This window comes from Anoplopoma fimbria, chromosome 14 (genome assembly GCF_027596085.1).
Source record: "Anoplopoma fimbria isolate UVic2021 breed Golden Eagle Sablefish chromosome 14, Afim_UVic_2022, whole genome shotgun sequence".
NCBI classification, from domain to species: Eukaryota; Metazoa; Chordata; class Actinopteri; order Perciformes; family Anoplopomatidae; genus Anoplopoma; species Anoplopoma fimbria.
Window position 1 is genome coordinate 16,209,500 of NC_072462.1, and position 20,511 is coordinate 16,230,010.

A 20,511-nucleotide genomic window follows, 5' to 3' on the forward strand; every position below is an offset into this window, starting at 1 on the left:
CTCTCCATTTGCCATATAAGAACCAAATGCGTCCAAAGTGTAATCGTCGGCTTGACCTTACTTCAAGGGCATATTTGTCTTAAGACGCCCTTTTTTTTTTTTTTTTTTTTTTTTAAAAGGTAGACTTTTACAGTTTCTGCAATGGTTAAAAAAAAAAAGAAGAAAAGTCAAACTTAAGAGGAAACAGAGGGAAAACTCTTATGGTGAAAATATTTACCTCAGCACTTTGGTGAAATGCAGTTAACAGGCCTAAACGCAGGGGCAGGAGGAACGTTTTCAGCTCCATCTTCGGATCCTCTAATAATGGCTTTACTAAGGGGTGGGAGAGCATCTCCTGCAAAGGAAGGCATCCATTAGCACGAAGCATAGAAAGATCTTTTGAAAACTTTTTTTTGTGATCAGTAGGCATTGCCTCTCAGCCAGCGAATATGCATCTTCAAGCATCATATCTGTGTGGGCAATATGCAAAACCATCTCTCTCTCCTTGAAGACAGGATTGCAGTCAAGTAGGCTGTAAACTCGTCAATTTCGACATTTCTTACTGAGCCACGTCCTATTAAACCAAGGAAATGTTGTTTGGAAAGGTAATGGATTTTGAGATATTTCACTTCATTTGCCAGAGTTTATGTCAAAATGTAGGTAAATGTTATAATAGAGGACAGACAACACGGACAATAAATACTTGTGGTTAAAACGTAATCAACAAAAACTGTATTCGTTTTTTTGTTTTGTCATTTAACTTTAACTCACATTTTTTTTATTTTTTTTTGGATTGATATTGTAAACTTACAGTTTGCATTCAAAACATGTAATCCAAGTGTTAAACGAGGAAAGGACTCTTATGGGGAGGAATCTTGTAAAATGTCACTGCTTCCCTTTATCCAAAGAGACCCTTTGGGTGATATGGAGGCTACACTGGCTGAGCTGTCTCTGCTGTGCTCTTGTCTCAAAATGGCTTCTCTACAGACAAAGGAGACACTGTGCTGTGAAACGCTGCTGCGCCATAACTGGGAGAGGCTCGTTCACTCGGTGAGGGAGCCTCTCTGCGAGGACATTTCTCGGTGATACAAACAGGAAGTTTTAATACCGACCGACGCAGGGGAGATTTTTTTTCTTTCTTTTTTTACTCTATGTGGTGTGTGTGTTTAACAAGTTTAAAAAAAAAAAAAAGAAACTGTCGACAGTGAGTTAAAAGGGAAGGAAACGTTATTAAGGTGACGAGTTCAGGCGGTCGGTTGCTGGGCTGACTCGCCCTGGCAACAGCAGTAATCCGAGAGCTCTGGACGGTTGCCATGAGAGCTCGAGCGTGTTGTTGCACCCCCACACTGCTATATAAGGTCATCAGGAATTCTCTGCAGCAGCGGCAGCAGCAGCCCTGTCGTTCTGTATCTGGGTGAAAAGAACACGGGGGTCGCTTTCAGAGCCTCCGACGGACCCTTAGCAACGGTTGTTTTAACTGCTGTAGTTTAGAAAATACAAACTAACACGATGCGATTCAATCTTATTTTTTTATTTATTTTTCAAAGGAGTTGGAAAGAAGGGGGGGTCTAGCTTTTTTTAGTGTGTGTGTGAGTGTGAGGACACACTAAATGGTAGTTGGTGTGTCAGAGGCCTGTTTTTCTTGTCACACACTTCTAGCTGCCAAGTACGCGCATTCCTCCATTTGCGGGTCACGAGGCTGCGGGCAGCATTCTTCTCTGTCCAACCCCCTCAGTGCGATGTGGACACACTGTGAAGAAGGGTTTATGCATGTAACAAAAGAGGGAACATTTTGCGTTATTTATAGGCCTTTGTTTAAAACACACACACACACACACACACACACACACACACACACACACACACACACACACACACACACCGTGCTCGGTGGATTGCGCCATTCAGCTTTGCGCGCCGCCGACAGACTGGAATATTCCACACAGAGGATTGGCCTCTCTTCTGCGGGACAGCTGTCTCTCTACACGACGAGCAAAAAAAAACAACCCTATTTTTTGACAAATGTTCTTTGTTTATTTAAGAAAGGAGGCTGTATACGTGTGGATATTTTGTAGCCTACATCTACAGGACAATTTAATATCCTTTTATACGCAACGATGTTCATTACAAGTTTCACCTTGTAAGTCAAACAAGCACTTTTTGTACTATTATACGGGCAATTTTTTTTTTTTAATTGCTTGTATTACACCATACCGTTTTGTAGAACCTATTGGGGCACATGAGTACCGTTTTATGGCTGTTTCTGTGGAGTCAGAATAGCAGGCAGCCAGAAAAACTGCTCTGCCCTTTCTTTCAAAGCCTTTTATTTTGACGTTTTTTGTTTTTTTTATCTATGGGTACACTGGCTTATTCAATCTTTTTTTCATTGGTGGTAGGCTACTGTATTTATTTGATTTTAAATGTTGTCTTTTCTTCTTTCTAGGTCTTCACTATTTGCATGTCTAGTGTATCATTAGTGTAAAATTCCACAGTTTTGCTTGTGATTTAGTCTCTTACTTGGAAATATTATCACCTGTTTGTGTTCCTGAAATATTTAAATAAATAGAATATACCCTCATTCTCATGTTTTATTGTTGTGTAAAATGAAGCAGGTTGGACTTTCATTGTTATGTCTACCTATTTTAATGCTTTTAGGCCCATCTTTAAAACACTAATAATTCATACTGCATGGTGACATAGCTGTAGAAGCAATTAAAACATTTTTTTATAGGTGAAACTCCCTTTTAGTTATTGCAATAAATGTGTGTGTATTCTGGCAATGTACTTGGAAGATTACATGTTTTCTTAAAATAGGCAAAGGAAAAGTCTGCTCATCCTCTTAAAGGGACAGCTTTCTCAATTTTTCACCACTCCTACCCACAGACTGCATATTTTCCCACCCGTGACTACTGGAATCTGACCTTTTTAAATTTGTCTTTGTAGCGTACCACAATAAGACTTTCACTGCCTTTACGAGAGAGAAAATGTTCCAGACCAGATACTGAATCAAGTTTAATCTCGAACACAAAATGTTTCTTTATTCTGACAATGTAGACTCATTTTCTATGAACTACTCAGTCCTGCTCTGTTACTGATTTTGTTATTAAAGCCACAATCGACGTGGCTGTGACATGTTCCTAATGTAAAAATATAATTTTATTGCATAAACTGTAAGGTCCAAGAACATTCTCGATAATCCAGTTTATTTGATATCCAGTAATAACTGGAGTGAACTTTTAACACTACAGTGCCGGTCCAGTTGCTTTTGATCATTACACCACATGTGGCTCAACAGAATTTAAACACTGATAAGTTATTCTTCTTGCTTTAAAGCAGCGTGTCTGCCTCACACACACACACACACACACACACACACACACACAGCCTCCCATTTAATAGCAGCAAATACATGTTTTCAGCTCATAGTAAGGTAACGTACTGTTCCTCAGAATGTCGTCTCCAAATCACTTATTTGCTCATTTATTTAGTTTGATGCTGGATAAAGATGTCCGTATACATTGCACCCTGGGATGAGAATGAATAGTTTATCCTGACGCCCCAATCTGTGATGTCACTGCTGGGTTCAGCCATACAGACTGAACAGACAAGTATGACTGACATATTGCTTGTAAAATACCGCTGGGGATTCAAAGAAATCACATTCAAAAGGAAAACACAGGATATGGTCCACAATGTGCTTTTTTAAATGTAAATTCAATGATTAGATTCTGCATATAGACTGGTTGCTGAGGGTTTATATAAAGGCTAAGAAATGTATACAATCAGATCCAAATTGAATAAAGTTTCAGTACCTTAAATTATTAAATCATTATTTATTATATATTCTTATTTATAATAATTTATAATTATTATGATTTATTTTTATAAATATATATATATATATATAATTTTTATATTCCTCATTTTAGGTAAATCATCATGAACATGGAATCCCATGTATATTAGACTTATATTTAATGAATAACCATTAAAGGAATATTCCAAACATTCACTCATGGGAATGAAAATTCACAGTCAATCTAAGGCCACACATGCATGACTTTGAAGATAACAATCTAGAAATCTGTCACCGTTAACAGAAACCTGCCGACTTCACTTCAGTATTAGAAGTGAATATTTTCAGTGTTATCTCACACGCACACCTCTGTGGACAGAGGCAGGGCTTCAGGTTGAGTGCCCACCCAGAAAATGAGGTAGGCATGCACATTTGATAGAGGAAGTGTACCAGCCAGACTCAACTGTTCCACATGTGCAACCTACTATTCTCACCCAGAGATGCTTTCCGTGAGCAGACTGATAATAAGACAGGAAAAGAGTGTAGGGGGTCAATTGGAAACAGTTTCAGTGTGACAGGAACAGGAAGTGGTGAACAGAGCGAGCTACCCGGTAAAACATGAGGCTTTTTTGTTCCTCTCTCTTGACACTGCCTGTGCATCATCTCAGCCTTTCCAAAGATATAGAGTCATTAAGTTCTGCTATGTTTTTAACTTAAATCGAGAGGGAGTATCCTCAGCACTGTCCTGTCTGGTACCTGTTTGATTGTTTGGAGGCAAAATGACACAAAACGGTGCTGAGAGTCGGACTGCTAATGGTACCATGAAAAAGGGAGACCAACTTAAAATTGTGATAGTGGGAGATGGAGGCTGTGGGAAGACATCTCTTCTGTTGGTTTATGCTAAAGGTGATTTTCCTGAGGTAAGAAAAGGCTTCATCTCTTGATATTAAACTATTAATTTAAGATATGTTTGTCTTACCATAATTTAAAGTCTAATAATGTGGAATTCTGAACTTCTCAACAATTTATTTAAGTCGAAATAAATAAGTGAGCTTCATTTCCTAATGTGACAGGGATCACAAATAAAATGTGAGAACTTATATAAGGGGCTAAAATATTAAGTAGAGTTGTATCATAAAATGGACATCTTTCTCTTGTGTATCAAAAACAGAATTATGCACCGTCAGTGTTCGAAAAGTATGTCACCACTATCTCTCTGGGAAGAAAAGAGATAAAGCTCAACCTGTATGACACGGCTGGTAAGAACATCAAATATCACCTCAATGTTGAACAACATATATTTTTTTCTGTTTTTACATTTCACATTATGAGGAGAGACCACTCGTTGGAATAGAGTATAGAGACAAAGTGCAGATAAACAAAACATACCTGTGTACTGACTCACATTGCCAGGGGGGAAATCATTTCATAGCTTTATATGTTCAAGAAAGTTCACAAATCCTCCCAATGTGTTTCTTTATCTTGATGTTCTGAAACTGACAGGCAGGGGGAAGTGGTAAAGGTCGATGTTTATGTCAGAGCATTATCAACATCATCTTTCAGGAACTGAACAGTTGCATATAGTAATGACTATCAATATCATGATAAGGAATCAATTTAAGAGGCAGATTTAGTGTTTTAACTCCCAAATAAGACAGAAACCCGCATCAAGTGAAATCTTCTTATTCTTCCTGATAAAATGTTGAATTTAACCGCTTCTTTAATAGCTGAATAACTCCTTTTATTTTTGCAACCACCAATAATAGAGTTAGACTTATATTTATTGTATTATACATTATCGCTATTATTGTTATTTGCTAAAAGTTAACACAAGTTCAGATTCTCAGTCAAGTTAGTGGGTCTCTGTTCTGATATTGGCAGATTTGAATTCATATATTTAGTTATTTCCTGTTAATGTAGATTTATTACACAGCTATTTGTGTTTTTATCAAATCAAATAAAACGCTCAAGATGTTTGAATAAAATTGTGCTTGTATTTGGTGTTTGTGTATATAAAACACCATTTTGTACAAGTGTCACCTACATTGAGGTATTTATTTAAAAAATACCCAGCTTTACTCCAAGCTGCTGTATTTCTGTGTTGTATAAACGTGAAGTTCCTATCTGAGCGGAGCAGCTTTTACATTCATTTCATTTTCAAGACAGCCTATGACGGACTGTGCTGGCTGCTTATCTTTGGTGCAATTGCAGCATGGTGCCTTACATCAGTGTAAAAGGAAGCTGAATCCAGGATGTGGTTTTAAACATCTGCCCTAACTTCATAACACACTTCATATCTTTGTGTTCATGCTGTTGTATCCAAAGCACACCACTTCTTGTATAGTTTACATGAATTGTATTAACAATAGTGTGCACACTTGTACACGTATCATCTAACAGTGGTATTGTTTGCCTTCTTTCTTTCAGGACAGGAAGACTATGACAGACTACGTCCGCTTTCATATCAAGAAGCCGATCTGATTCTAGTCTGCTTTGATGTGACCAACCCAACCAGCTTTGAGAATGTCCTGATAAAGGTGATTACTTCTATTGTGCTTTTTCAACGTGGCAAGATTCAGTTTCAGGTTTGCTGTTCAGGTTCAGCGTGTAAATGATTGTCAGAGTCTGGTATGTTGGTGTCGGCTGCATTCTTTTCAATATGATTAACTCATGTGACTGAGCCTGCATGTGGACATTGACCCCCTTGTGCATGCAGCTAGGACTCAGTGTTGTGCTGGGACTTTCGTTTTTGTGAATTCTCCTAAAGAGGGTAATCCTGAAGCACAAAGTCTGATGTTAAAAAGAGCAGATATGCAATGCCTCATATCCTTAAAGTCTTATTTTGTATAACCAGTGGCACCCAGAGGTGAAGCACTTCTGCAGAGACACTCCGGTCATCCTGATTGGCTGCAAGACTGACCTCAGGAAGGATAAAGAGTGTGCCAGGAAACTCAAGGCCCTGAACCAGGAGCCCATCACTTACACACAGGTAAAGTAAACAGGAGTGTTCAGACATTTAGTGATCTATAAAAACATGCCTTACGCTTGAGGTTACAGGATGTTAGCTACGAAGTGCAAGAGGAAGCGTGCAAACCAGAACCTACAACCACACCTTAATACTATACCTTCAGTGCATTGAGACTTCTGTGCCAAATGTTCATTGAACAGCTGACAAGGACTAATTCTTTGTGTAAATGTTGGGTGTTTTCTTTTTTGGGATGTAGGGTGAGGAGACCCGGCAGCAGATGAACGCGGAACTCTACCTCGAATGTTCGGCGAAGTATCAGGAGAACGTGGACGACCTTTTCAGGGAGGCAACCAAAAGAACTTTGGAGTTCAATCGAAAACAAAAGAACTACAGGAGGAAGAAGAAATGTGTAGTTTTGTGAAGTCAAAAGAACTGATTCTTGAGGACTCCACTGGCTTTTCTTTTTTCTTTTTTTGGGAAAACCATTTTTACATGCAGAGTGGTTGGACATTCAGAGGCTAAAGATGCTTGGCGTCATAGTGTGGAAACAACTGCATGAGCACTGGTTCAGAAAGCACTCACCAGTTCCACGTAAGTTTGGGCCTCACCGTAGCAAGAAACAAACTATTGACGTAACAGGAAAGAACATTTTTGCAAGAAGCAGCAGGTTTGTATGCAACTTGAAATGCCTTCCATCAATGTATTTTTACTTTTGAATGAGATTATTTTAGTACTTTTATATATTTTTGATAGAAAGCTTTGTACTGTTTCCAAACCTGTGTTGTATTGAAATGTACATCTATAAGTGGAATTTGAACCGCAAGTTCTTGTTCTGTCAACTCTGACTTGTTATGAAATTGTCATTATTTCGACTATTCAAAAGTCTGAATCTGGCTTAAAAGCTGCAAGTAGATAACAGATACCGAGACAGAATATATGAACATATCGTTGTACTTTAGCTTTAACAGTCTTGAGTAAAAAAAAACACCCAACAGGATTAGTTAATTTCCAGTAAAACAAAACACTGAACTAGAATCTGTTTTGAAGCTGTGTCAACCTGAAGCAGGGCTCCTTTCTTTACCAACAGCGCCCACTAGTGTCGGAAAAATAAATGTGTGCAATGGCTGAACAACTGAGGTATTACCACCTTGAACTGTAAATAAATACAATGTATTTCTGTCCTATTGCACAAGAACCACAGAAATGGCAAAACAATTTAATTAGGTGTTTAATTATTAATATATATTTTTTGTACAACAATGTACACAGATTGGGAAATTGTCAACTGTCTCTTGTTACTGATCATACTCAGGCACCAGTTACGGTTACAGAAATGAACCATGAAAACATTGTTCAACATCAGCTACATCATAAAAATGAGGAAATCAAGTGGTTTTGTGTGTTCTGGCAGCTCTCGCATCAAATGTAACATTTTGGTCTGTAACTCGATGTGTTTCAATTTTCCCTCAATAAAAGTGATATATAAATTATTGTGATTACTTTCTGGTAAATGACAAAGAAACGGTACCTTCTTTGGATTTTTTAAAATAAAAGTAATTTGCTGTGACAGGCTGCAGGAAGAATAAGGCATTAGATATCCGACACCACTGAAAAACAAAAAGACTATACTTTAAAACAAACATGAGAACCAGATGCCACTACAGTAAACAAGAGCAAAAGCTCCAGGTTTGGCCATAATTAATTTATACAAATATTTTATTTAGTATGTTGATTGAAATTAGAGAAAACAATAACCCAGCACATTTTTAGTAACCATTCTGTGTCTTGGTCTTACAGTACCAGCACTAATAGCAGCATTTGATCATAATACTTTTCTGCAACATCACATAACAAGATGGGAACTACCAGCATGTTCTTTGTTTTAGCACAGTAATGAAAGATCTCGGTGCTTGGCCATTGATAAATTGTGTAAGAAATTGGAAGGAAGAGTTAGACCATTAGTGAAACATATAAACATGGAATTACAATTAATTAGTATTAAACTAATGACAACATTAAAGTGTAACCATTAGGAAGGAGTACACATGAAAACCCTCCTCGATCCTCACTGGGAACAACAGTTTTTCGTAGAGACAGTACACGTTTTTAGATCTGTATACAGGTGACTCAGCCATATAACCCAGTTTAGGCGTTAAATGTTAAAAAAAAAGAAGAAAAAAATAATAATAATAAAGTTATGGCTTTTGCAACTGCTGCCAGAAGGAAGAAACAGTGTTGCATTCCCTTGAAGTCTTGACTCTTTTGAGGAACTAGGAAAACAACAAAAAACACCAGAAGTCTTTTCTGACATTGAAGGGCAGTCAAGTATCAGGTTTTTGTTTTTTTGAAGTTGTCGATCTACAAGTCTTGTAACAAAATACTTGTTAGCAGTGATATAGCACAACAGGGAGTTCATAACTACACATAAAACATTACATTATTCTAGAAAGGAAGTGCAGTGCCAAGTTGATCATGTCCAATTTAGTTTGAGCCAGAGACAGTTTGACCGGTGTCACTTCACAGAGTTATGATGGACTGACAGACGTTAGCTCTTCAAAAGGCAAACTTTATTCTGTTCTGTTGATCGACGCTACCTGCCCTCTTTTAGTTGCATATGATTTAAAAAAAAAAAAAAAAAAAAAGGCTCTCTGACAGATTCATGCGCTGACAAGAACACCCAAATAAAAAAAACACATTCTTCCTGCTCACTTTTTATGTACAGGATAAAGCGACAAAACTGTTCGTCTACCAGGTGAAACCACGTTGTGTTGTGACTGACTGTGCAGCGACATCGATGCAGAGTCGTTAGAAAGCAGAAGCCCGTCGGCCCGATACTTTGGCTGGACGCTGCTGCTGCCATCAAAGCCTGAGAGGAGACAGTGGCTTCAGCTTCGTCTTCTCCCGGTCTGATCGTACTGTGGTCAGTCTATCGAGCCATTGTGTGCGTTGCTTCAAGATTACTGGCCGTTTGTAAGGATCCGAGGAGGTTTTTTTTTTTGTCTCAGTCATTTTTTTGCAGTTTGTCCTGGTTTTTGTGAACCTTTTGGTTGACGACTTTTAAAGTAGTGAGAAAATTCCCCAGGAACAGGACGAGAAATGTCAATGCCAGCATAAATACCTGGAAGAAAAGGGAAAGATGGCTTTTATTCAAGTCAAGAGACATATTTTTTAAAAGACTGTAGCTATATGGATTTTGAAATGCGGTAGGGCTCGGACATGTTAAGTAGGTGGGGATAACAGTCAGACTTTGACCTTAACAGGCTTTATCACAGGTCGTTTCAATAAAGACATTTATTTAAGTATGTGTGCTGCTTTCCCTGCACATATTTTGACTTAACTTCAGACACCAGCTCATATTACTAACTCTGAATGTGGCCTGACATGTGCATGTGTGAACACTGCTTAGGAACAGAAAGGAGAGGGGCAAAATGCAAAAAACATTTAAAAAAGAAGCCTGTCAAGCTTTTTTCCTTTTGACCAAACAATTTAAACTCTATCTCGACATAACTCTTTTAGATTTAAGCAATGTATCTACCAGTGGGATCCTTACCTGCCACTCCTTACAGTCCTCATGTCCTCCCAAGCGAAACAGGGTCACCGAGTTGTAGAGCTGCCAAAACTGCGAAAGAAGAAGAGGCATTATCTTTCACTGTGTTGCCATACTTTCTAGTTGCACAAGCAAATTCTGCTTTGATCCAATTTGTTCTCCTCAGCTGATGCAGTCACTAATAAAAACACTTAACAATGAATGCTGGTGTAAAATAGTTAGCAAGGTAAATCAGATGTAGGGAAAAAAGTTACATTTTGACTTACATGGCCAAAAAATAGAAATGGCAAAAGAAACGTGAGGCCTCTCCACATCCAGGACTGAAATCCCTCTGCGGAGACACAAAAGTGTTAACAGTGACCTTGGGACAACGTGACACAGAATACTACATCAATGGTTGCCATGTTGGTACCAAGTTGTCAATTAGAGATGTTTTTTAGAAGCAAAACTTACTAAAGTTACTCAAACTTCTGCTTGGCAGCACACTGATGTTAACAACTGTCTCAGTCTTTCACCTTTACCCTATTTTTTCAGGACATGGTGTTGCAGATGGCTCAAAGGGTTCAAACGATCGAAATGACTGCCACCAAAAATAGCTTACAACTTACCCACTGTGAGGTCCAGCTGACTTCTCTCCCCCAAAGCTCGCAGCCTGTATAAGCAGCCGCTCTGGTAGTAATACTGGAGGAACTGAACAAAGCCTGGAGGACAAACGGGTTGCAAATATTCAAAGATTAACACACAGCCATAACTGTAAAAGCGATGAACAGATCAATGAGGTTCACATGATCTAGCTCATATATCAGTGCTGGAAAGGAAAACTGTTTTACAGGACCGGCATCAGCTCATCAACTTATATTTTCAACTAATAAAGTTAGTTTTGTGCACCAAATTGGGTCATTATGTTCAAAACAAACAAATAAATGCCACATTGTCTCAGTTTAAGCTGAAGCTTTGGTTTTCAAATATCTCACATCATATCACATCATACATGAGTCTTCATGTGATGTACCAGATAATGACTGTAACCACCAGTGTGTGAAAAATTACTTCCCTTCTGTTTTCTGGTGAGAAGAACTGTTGTAGCCTCTTATAAATGAAACTATTATTAGCAGGCTAGTGGGGAAGTATCTACAGTCTAACATCTGTGAAACACAGAAGTGTAGTACGGCTCATGCTAAAAATCAACTTCAGTCTGGATTCATGTCTTTATCTAATAAGATCTTAATACATCAAGAAGCTAATTAATTATATCCGCTGAAATTGGGTCCATCTAACGTCAGCTATTAGTCTGAGGAAAGTCGTGTTCACTTCTTCTGAATACGTTTAATGTCCAGAAACTATATGTTGGTTTCACTGACACAAAACAACATTTCACTATAGTTTAACAAACATAGTGTTGCAGATGATCCTTGACCTCTGGCCTTGGTCTACAGTCGCACCATGGTGTGACAGATTAACAGAGGCGAGAGCAACGTCTGAGTGGCGTTTTGAACTCAGGCTTTAACATTCAATTTCATAAGATATTCTATTCAAATTTGGGATCTGTCATAAAAATCCAGATTCAAAACATTAATGTAAGTTAATAATGTTCTTATCTCCTCTTTGTTATTCGATTACAAATCTACAAAACATTCACGTAGACCTGAAACAGTCATTTAATCACTTTAATAATAAAGTTGATCGACAGAAACTTCTCCAGCAACTAGTTCGATTGGTATTTCTTCAAGAAATAAATGTGACATTTTCTCTGGTTACAGCTACTCTAATCTGTGATTTTAGGACTGTAGTTCAGACCATACAAGACACTTTGAAGACTCCGCTTACGAGTTGAAATTATAACGAGCATGTACACTATTTTCTGACATTTTATAGGCAAACTATTTATTGATCAATGAAGAAATTATTGGCAGATTAATCAATGGTAATAATTAGTTGCGGCCCTACATTCAAGTATTCATTTGGGAAAAAAGAAATGACAGTATGTATGAAAACACAAAGATGCATATGGAACAGTGATTCCCCTTTATGTCCCACAGCTTGTGTCTTTAACTGATGATGTAATACTGACAGCCTCAAATGTCCCAAAGTGTGGCTACACTTAACCAAAGTCAACAAAAACCCTGTGAAATGCAATGTTGGTCATGGGACAACAAAAGGAGGGACTACATGTTCCCAAATTTAAACTATCGCACATCACATCAACGGAAGAACTAACTGCTGCTTTTTGAGAATTAACCACATAATGTTTGGTAAGCAAAGACATCATTCTTACATCAAACCCAAATCATAACCTCCCTAAAAATTAGCATTTCTGGTTATGACCCAAACGACATTATGACTCAGAGAGCCTTCACCATATTGTACATACATGGCAATGTAACAAACAGATACAATTCTTACTTTGATAGATGGAGAAGGCGAGGAACTGGCTCCTGAACATCTGATACATTTGCCCCTCTGGCCTGTGAAATGAAACAAGGGTAAACTAAATCTAAATAAAAAAGGTACTGTGGCCTTTATTGTCTTTACGGTCTCTAACCTGTACATGTTTGTATCAAGGTTCAAATATGAAGGCTGAAACATTGTCATACTAAGAGATCAAAGACAAAAACTCACCAGGTGAGCATCACACCCGACAGAAAGGTGGATACGTAATGGTGAGACACCCACCAACCTTTGATCCTAGAAAGCATAAAAGCAGAATAAGAAGACCCGGTTAGTCAAAAACTGCTCCCATCATAGATAAATCATAAATCATTATTTCAATAAAATAAAAAGAAAATAATTAACTATGAACACGTGCTCTACTGGTTTTACTTTTCAGATTCAACAGACTGCAGTGCCTCTGGATTGACATCACAACATACCTGGAGCCATTGCTCATGAGGATGCTTTCCCTTATGGTCAATGTGCAGTAGTACCACACCAACATAAAGTTGAAGATTTCATCGGTGACCCTAAAACAAAAAAGAGAAAATAAAACGGTCTTTACACACTCTTTAGATTTGTATAAGTCAACAACAATAATGATGATTGATGGGGGAAAAGTTTTCTCACCGATAGTTGAGGAAGAAGAGGCAGGTTATTGCTCCAAACATCAGGATTATTGTCATATAAAGCTTGAACTTCTCATACTCGTCCTTGTAGGCAAATCTATGTGAATAAATTGAGGTCAAAGTGAAGATGTAACATACACAAATCCCAAGTCTATACAGTACATTTCACACTGTCCTTAAGGTTGAATATTTGACATACTTTGCCTGGTTGCTGAGAAGCGTTACGTTCACGTTGCCGAGGACCAGATTCAGGTACAGCCTGAAAAACAACAACACAATAATACCTCATTAACACAGAAAAATAAATATATTCACTGTTTGTAAAATGAGTGAAACTGACAAGCAGAAGTACTGACCCGTTTCTCTTTGGCAAATATGCTTCCATATCAAAAAACACATTTTCTTTTTCTTTGATTTGTGATTTGATATCCGTTATTAGCTCCAATTCTTTCTCGTCACATGTTTTTGAACACCTACGGAGAAAAGACAAAATGATCATCAGTGGAATTATTATTGTTTTGTTATTTAAAGACTTCTGTGTATCTTCTAAACAGGTCGATGAGCCCCAAACAAATGATAAAGTGAAGTATACCGACTGTGGTGTGAGTAAATGATCTGTTAAAGAAACATGCAGTTTTCTGACTTGATCAGAGAACACTTACTTGGTCAAGCTGTGCCTCAGGTCTTTTAGGCATTTTCTCTGTTTACTGATGGCACTGCTGCATGTTGTCTGGAGATTGGTGAGCTCCTCAAGTTTTATTCGGTATATTTTGTGAGTTTCCTAGTTATCAAACAAAACACACAAGGTGAGCGGAGGAACTCTGTAACGACCAAAACGTCTGCCGACTCAGTAACAGGCAAAAGTGAAATTTCAAAGAAGTGCTGATGGGTGGCTACAACCCACACATAAATTAACATACATTTAATTGTCATATTCCACTGAAAAGACTTCTTTGAAATAGTGAAATGCTTCTTAATCTCGCACAAATCTTTACCAAGTTTAAAGTCTCTATTCAGCAGAGATGGAAATGCTTCAACCAGTGAAATCTTGTTTGACCTTTCCATCAGAACTTAAACAGCCTATGACACTGTATTATGCTGTGAGATGCATATTCCAGTATGTATGCATTTAATGCTGGTAGACCAGAACATAGCTTTCCCCTGCACTGTCTCCACTTTTCCCATCAGCACTGGTTTATGAGACCAAGTGTGGAGGCGAGGATGCATTGTCAGCAGATGGATCTGCCATTGCTGTTCATATGTACACAACATACACCATCTTTGACAAAACAAACTGAATTGTATCTGTTCCAAACACTCAATACGTGAAAATAAAAAAACACTGGATCAAAATACTAGCTACAAAACTGGCAGCCGGGACATTTGATAAACGATTCTGACCTTTCGGAGAGGGAAGCAAACTGGCAGATGATCGCACTAGAAATTGTGTTTTTCTATTCATGCACATTGTAGTTCACATGCCATTTTTCTCATACCCATAATTATAACGTGTACATGGCCTACTAATAACTACATGTTTTATCCTAAAAGGTTTATCACAAGCCAGTCAACAGTGTGTAAATCACCAAGCCTCTTCAAACCCACAAACCTCAGAGTAAAGACTTGATGCACACATGCACCAAATAAACAATCTCAAAAAGGAAGCAACTGACAATGATGGGAAATGTTTCCCACTAGTTATTCACCACAACATAAACGCTTTATTTAAGAACATCTCAGCACAGTTGACAGTCACATTCATCCCCTACGCATCAGCTCCAGATCTTACATGTTGATGGCACAACAGGCCCACGTCTCAGTTGTCTGATGAGCAGAGGGGAGAGGGGGTAGCCGTGCCTCAACACCACAGACCACATGATGCCGTGTTACACCTCAAAGTGAACTGTTTGCTCTCCCTGTCCTGCCTCCTTACATTGTTGGTTTAAGTGAGCTAGCCTGCTAGCATGGTTATGGTGAATGATGATGCATTCAATGTCTACGACTTGTTTTACTCGAGCAACAGCGTGAAGTTGCCTTTAAACCCTCTGTGTAACTTTGGTAGTGATCCCTTCACGGTAGCATTAATCAATTGAACATTACCACGCTCTGTTGTTGGCTAAGTTACTGTAGCGTTAGCTGCTCATTAGCCGCCTAGCACACTAGCTGCATGACAAGAAACCTGCAGCCTGTCACATTCACGACGCACTCGTTTGAGTGTTGTCTGTCACCTGTAGTTGTTGATATTCCTCGTCAATTTCCTCCCACTCCGTCTGAAACTTCGGTTTGGACATTGTGGTACAGGAGCTGATGCGAGGAGGGCAGCTTCTCTAGGTTTCAGCCTTTCCTCACACAGGCTGACTGTCCACTCATAAGCTTTTTTTAACTGGGCAGTAAGGCGCATGCGCACGCCGTAACTACTCTGCTTCTGATTGGCTCGTACTCGCGGCCCTCATTGGTTGGATTGATAAGGATATCAGTGTCAGCCAATCAGAGGCAGTGTAGGATGGATCGAACTGTCTGTGCAATAATAATATGATAACATCAAATATAACCTACAGTCTATGATCCGGAACCTTTTGTGGTTTAATCTGTTGACACTAAATACAATAAAAAAATAAAAAATAAAAATAAATGTAGTATACATCAGTTGGGCCTCCCAGACATATTTAACTTATATTAGATTGCAGTAACCAACGTTACAGTACAGACTTCTGTTGCTAGGATACGGCGACACTCGATTTCCGACACCAGCTAGAATCGTTTACCACGTTGTGATAGTTTGTTTGTGAATAACATGTCCTGCGTTTACAAGCGTGTTGAGTTTAAGTAAGTCATCCGCTTGGACACGTCGCTAAGGTACAATTACTTATTGCATTAAATGAGTGTTTTGTGTCCTAATTTTGCCGGTGTGAGGTAAAGTTACACTTTTTTAAATTATTATTATTATTATTATTATTATTATTATTATTATTATTATTATTATTTATCTGTTATTTATACTGTTATTTATCCAGCACATTGCACTGCACCTTTACTGCTTCTTTTGCACTTCTGGTTAGATGCTGAAACTGCATTTCGTTGTACTAGTACTTGTACTCTGTGCAATGACAATAAAGTTGAATCTAATCTAATAGTAACATTAATTTACATAACTAAGGTTAATTAAGCGAGCTTTTGAACTAGCTTTAAATGGCCTGGTAGCTAACGTGCTCATTTAAACATAAACAATTTTGTACTTAGTAAAACTTTTTGATTATGTGCAGACATTCCCTTCACCTTGTTACCTCACATTTAAAGAAGGGCGAGGTAGTGCTTCTCATTTTGTAATGGGATTGTTAGTAGAAGGATCAAAATGGTAACATGTGATTTTTTGTTATAGGTTTTCGTCAAGCTGCTCCCAGTCATGCCATACATTAAAACATCTCAAACAAATCAGCTGTTGTTAACATTGCTGGACACTAAGTCACAGAAATGTGGACTGCGGTGCACAGTGTTCTCAGTTGATGGAAATGAATACACTGGAGAGTGGCTGGACAACAAGAAGCATGGTGAGATACTTTTCATATGAGCTTCCACTGAATGACATGTACATTTGTAAACACATGTTTATAATGCATCTAGCATGACTCGCTTTGGCCACACTGTAACTCAAATGTTTACTTATTCTTTTTTCAAGGGAAGGGAACTCAGGTTTGGCAAAAGTCTGGTGCCATTTATAATGGAGAGTGGAAATTTGGAAAACGTGATGGATATGGTACCCTCAGTGTCCTGCTCCCAGAAACAAAGGAGTATGCGAGGAAGTACTGTGGCGGATGGAAAAATGGAAAGAAGCATGTATGTATTTAATCTGCTGTTATACAAACACACTGTAACACTTGTATGTACACTCTGTGATATATTGTGCATCATTTTCTATTTCCTACCCAAGGGGTACGGGATGCTCTTCTACAAAAACTCAGCTGTTTATGAGGGGGAATGGAGTGAGGGCCATCGAGGTGGCTGGGGAAGGATGTACTATGATGGTGGAGATATCTATGAGGGAGAGTGGATGAAGGATAAGGCTCATGGACAGGGCATCATCCGATTTGGTAAGACCACTCTGCTTTCCATACATTTTTTTTAAACTCTAATATAAATTATAGCTTAGTGAGGCAAGATGGTGGTTTTTAAAATGTGACTTTCCAACTTTTGTCCAAGCAAATGGAAATTGGTATGAAGGCGCCTGGCGAGATGGCAAGAAGAATGGTATTGGAAAGTTTTACTATTCGGACAAAGGCCAGATTTATGAAGGCTTTTGGGTGGCTGGAGTGGCAAAGTGTGGGACCCTGTCTGACTTTGGGAGGAACGAAGCACCGACACCGACAAAGTACCCGATTCCACAGGTACATATTCACTGTGGATACTTTTGCAGAGTTTGCATGCATGTCTGTCGCCACTCAAATAACCATTTAATTTGACAAAGCACTTTTCCGATGCATTACTGTGGATTAAAATATCAATCTTTTTTTTTTTCCCAAGATACAATTGGTGGATATGCAGTTGGTTTTAAGTGAAGCCAAGTCAGCCTACACTGAGAGGACCAACAGCAAGTTTCCACTCCATGACACACTCACAGGGCAAGAATAAAAAAATTAAATAAATGGCATGATGGTATTCAGCTCGTTCAGTTTTGTCAAGACATTTACAACCAAATTGTTTCTTCTCGTTTGTGGAGGAAAAAACATCTATTGATATTTCAAATGAGCTGAAAACAATAGTGATATAATTTAACATGTTAATCCAGTTTACTACCAACACAGATGATTAAATTCAATACTAGTATACGTGGAAAATCCAAATGACACATCCACTTAATTTGTCTAGTAAGGACTGATTAAATATTAGCCATTGTTTTCTTTACACTGCACTCTGAAAATACACTAACCCTTTCATTACCAACCCTAACCAACCTCTAATTATGAGGGAATATGTGGACCTACAACTGCATGAGACAAGATGCCCCAGTTAAATTAAATTTGAACAGCTTAATTTAATAACAATCCATGTTTACTCTAGGAATGAATGATGGAAACAACCAGCTAATTCAGGATATATAAGATAAGTGGACTGCTCAGGCTTTACAAAATGAAGCAATCCAGCATAAGGGTAGTAAAAATGTTATATATCAAGACAACTCATGAACCGAACACTTTTCTAGGTACACATTACTTAGTCTTTGCAATTATAGCAGGTATATTACATTTATACCATAATAGATAAAATAATGTCAAATAGGTCATCCAAATTATTTTTGAAATTCTAAAACTTTGAATGTCAATTGGTATAAAGGTGTTTATTTCAACAGATTGTGCTACAGATGTCAACAAATATACTATACAAATAATACTGCAGTTTTTAGCAGCTGTTGAATCAGTGTACACAAAGCAAGCATTACAAAAACAATCAGTGGACAGTACAAGAAATCGTACATCATGAGTAAGTAAGAAAGCGTTAAATACCTGTTGTTTACAAAACACAAGGCAATATGTTTATATTAACAAATGCAGTGTTCGCTGACAAATGGGTCAATAAATTCAGCAGGCAACAGACAGCCATTCAAGTTATTGTTCAGATATCTCTGCAATATTGAAAGAGATAAATCAAGCGACTAACACAATTAAGACTTACCAATTTCAAGCCATGCACTACGGCAGATTTGTGAATTCACAGTCAATCAAACATGTTTTCTTAAAAAATACAACTCTTTTCACAAAAAGTTAATTTCAAACAAAGAGGTGAGACATCTTCATTCCTGTAAAAAATGAGAAGCCAATAATGGCTTCATGCTAGCAGTGACAGTTCCACCATAGATGCATATCCACCACACTTCACTATGGGAAATGTGAGCTTGGAGACTGCAAGATGGAAGACTCCCCTCTGTTGTCCAGCTCGTTTTGTAGCCTGGTGAGATTAGAGAGCTCCTCCAGCTCTTGAAACTGCCTGTCAGTCTTGTGGCTGACCAAGGAGCGGTAGAAATGCACAGCAAAGACTATGAAGATTAAACCAAAGGGGACCATAATTGATGTGGAGGTAATAGCAGCAGCCACACCAGCTGAAATTGTATTATTATTACTGGACTTGGGCTTCACGGGCAAAAATTTGACCCAGCACAGTAGAACCACTTCGGCAAGGAAGAGCAAAGTACCAATAACTGTAGAAAAAGCCCACGCTAGTTCAATGTGTCGGTGCATCCGCTCATGTGGAGACTCCTTGACAGAGTTGAGGTTGTGCACATTGCTCACAGCCTCTATATTGGGCAAAATGCAGGTGCTGACCATCAGGGCGAACAGGTGAACGGCCACCAGCACGGTGGTGCAGGCACTGAAGGCGATCAGGAGAGCCGGTGGGTACGGATAGCTGTTGTCCAGCTGCACTTCCACCATGGCCACCTGGAGAGAAGTGATAGGAAGAGAAGAGGAAATAACTTCACACACGTGACCACAATATGTGACATGACTGTGATTCATCCACAGGAGAGTAAGATGATGGTTAGAGGGGGGGGAGAATGTTACCATAGCAAATCCAGAAAGCAGAGCTGATGTCCGGCTTGAAGCCTTCAGTTTAGCCCGGCTCAGGTACAGCTTCCTCCAGGACAGCGCCTGCAGTGAGTGCTCGTTCAGACTCATGTCGCTGCTGGTATCAAAGGATCGGGAGAGCAGCGCTGACGCAGTTACTATGTTACTCTATCGGGACGCGACACAAACAAGCGTTCAACATGCCAACAGTGTGCACTTCCAGACCCTTTAACCCCTCCAGCTGACGGAGATACGGAAGCTATTTCTTTTTTTTCCCCACCCAACGCCGGTCTCCAGCGTGTTATGCCGCCTGCACCACATTACCCATGAGCCTGCGCGCTCCTAGGCGAACATCCGCTCCAGAGTGAAGCCGTCGGATGCATTTCCTCTGTTGTGGTATCAAGAATCAGCCCTTTAGTAAATACTGATGTAATTACCACCTTCAATGTGTAGCAATGTCCACATGTTATTGCCAATTAGATGTGTTGAACTGACTGTACCACCAGGTCATGTGACTAACATGAACATACAGAAATAAGAAGTATTACAATTAGAATGAATGGAAGTATAAAGATGTTTTTTTTTTTATAAACACAAGCTATTATATA

The 20,511-nt window shown here is 38.7% G+C and overlaps 4 protein-coding genes across 4 annotated transcripts; 2 read left to right on the forward strand and 2 right to left on the reverse strand.

Annotated features, from left to right (window-relative positions):
- The first annotated feature begins 4,224 nt into the window (after positions 1 to 4,224).
- On the forward strand, positions 4,225 to 9,366 carry rhof (ras homolog family member F). Its single transcript, XM_054612025.1, has 5 exons — positions 4,225 to 4,695; positions 4,947 to 5,034; positions 6,203 to 6,312; positions 6,630 to 6,764; positions 7,000 to 9,366. Exons 1-5 carry the CDS (start codon positions 4,555 to 4,557, stop codon positions 7,162 to 7,164), a joined length of 639 nt encoding a protein of 212 aa, XP_054468000.1. The 5' UTR covers positions 4,225 to 4,554; the 3' UTR covers positions 7,165 to 9,366.
- Positions 9,367 to 9,515: 149 nt separating this feature from the next.
- tmem120b (transmembrane protein 120B) lies at positions 9,516 to 15,712 on the reverse strand. The gene is made up of 12 exons (XM_054612024.1): positions 15,578 to 15,712; positions 14,012 to 14,130; positions 13,706 to 13,822; positions 13,549 to 13,608; positions 13,351 to 13,446; positions 13,161 to 13,250; positions 12,910 to 12,975; positions 12,694 to 12,755; positions 10,899 to 10,991; positions 10,557 to 10,621; positions 10,294 to 10,362; positions 9,516 to 9,861 (listed from the first exon to the last, which is right to left on the reverse strand). The coding sequence occupies exons 1-12, from the start codon at positions 15,638 to 15,640 to the stop codon at positions 9,745 to 9,747; spliced, it is 1,017 nt and encodes a 338-aa protein (XP_054467999.1). The 5' UTR covers positions 15,641 to 15,712; the 3' UTR covers positions 9,516 to 9,744.
- Positions 15,713 to 16,153: 441 nt separating this feature from the next.
- On the forward strand, positions 16,154 to 17,975 carry morn3 (MORN repeat containing 3). Its single transcript, XM_054613079.1, has 6 exons — positions 16,154 to 16,262; positions 16,729 to 16,897; positions 17,026 to 17,183; positions 17,278 to 17,437; positions 17,547 to 17,731; positions 17,868 to 17,975. Exons 2-6 carry the CDS (start codon positions 16,753 to 16,755, stop codon positions 17,973 to 17,975), a joined length of 756 nt encoding a protein of 251 aa, XP_054469054.1. The 5' UTR covers positions 16,154 to 16,262; positions 16,729 to 16,752.
- A 698-nt stretch (positions 17,976 to 18,673) lies between these two features.
- On the reverse strand, positions 18,674 to 20,252 carry orai1b (ORAI calcium release-activated calcium modulator 1b). Its single transcript, XM_054612131.1, has 2 exons — positions 19,901 to 20,252; positions 18,674 to 19,777 (listed from the first exon to the last, which is right to left on the reverse strand). The coding sequence occupies exons 1-2, from the start codon at positions 20,012 to 20,014 to the stop codon at positions 19,220 to 19,222; spliced, it is 672 nt and encodes a 223-aa protein (XP_054468106.1). The 5' UTR covers positions 20,015 to 20,252; the 3' UTR covers positions 18,674 to 19,219.
- Positions 20,253 to 20,511: the final 259 nt, after the last annotated feature.

Bases quoted from the DNA above. Each gene is read 5' to 3' on its own strand.
- rhof (XM_054612025.1), top strand. From the start codon at position 4,555: ATGACACAAAACGGTGCTGAGAGTCGGACTGCTAATGGTACCATGAAA. The intron at 6,313-6,629 runs GTGATTACTTCT...TTGTATAACCAG, and splicing joins TTGAGAATGTCCTGATAAAG to TGGCACCCAGAGGTGAAGCA. The intron at 6,765-6,999 runs GTAAAGTAAACA...TTTGGGATGTAG, and splicing joins AGCCCATCACTTACACACAG to GGTGAGGAGACCCGGCAGCA.
- tmem120b (XM_054612024.1), bottom strand. From the start codon at position 15,640: ATGTCCAAACCGAAGTTTCAGACGGAGTGGGAGGAAATTGACGAGGAA. The intron at 14,131-15,577 runs GTGACAGACAAC...TTTGATAACTAG, and splicing joins AGGAATATCAACAACTACAG to GAAACTCACAAAATATACCG. The intron at 13,823-14,011 runs GTAAGTGTTCTC...TTTTCTCCGTAG, and splicing joins CTGAGGCACAGCTTGACCAA to GTGTTCAAAAACATGTGACG.
- morn3 (XM_054613079.1), top strand. From the start codon at position 16,753: ATGCCATACATTAAAACATCTCAAACAAATCAGCTGTTGTTAACATTG. The intron at 17,184-17,277 runs GTATGTATTTAA...TTCCTACCCAAG, and splicing joins GGAAAAATGGAAAGAAGCAT to GGGTACGGGATGCTCTTCTA. The intron at 17,438-17,546 runs GTAAGACCACTC...CTTTTGTCCAAG, and splicing joins ACAGGGCATCATCCGATTTG to CAAATGGAAATTGGTATGAA.
- orai1b (XM_054612131.1), bottom strand. From the start codon at position 20,014: ATGAGTCTGAACGAGCACTCACTGCAGGCGCTGTCCTGGAGGAAGCTG. The intron at 19,778-19,900 runs GTAACATTCTCC...ACTTCTCTCCAG, and splicing joins TGCTTTCTGGATTTGCTATG to GTGGCCATGGTGGAAGTGCA.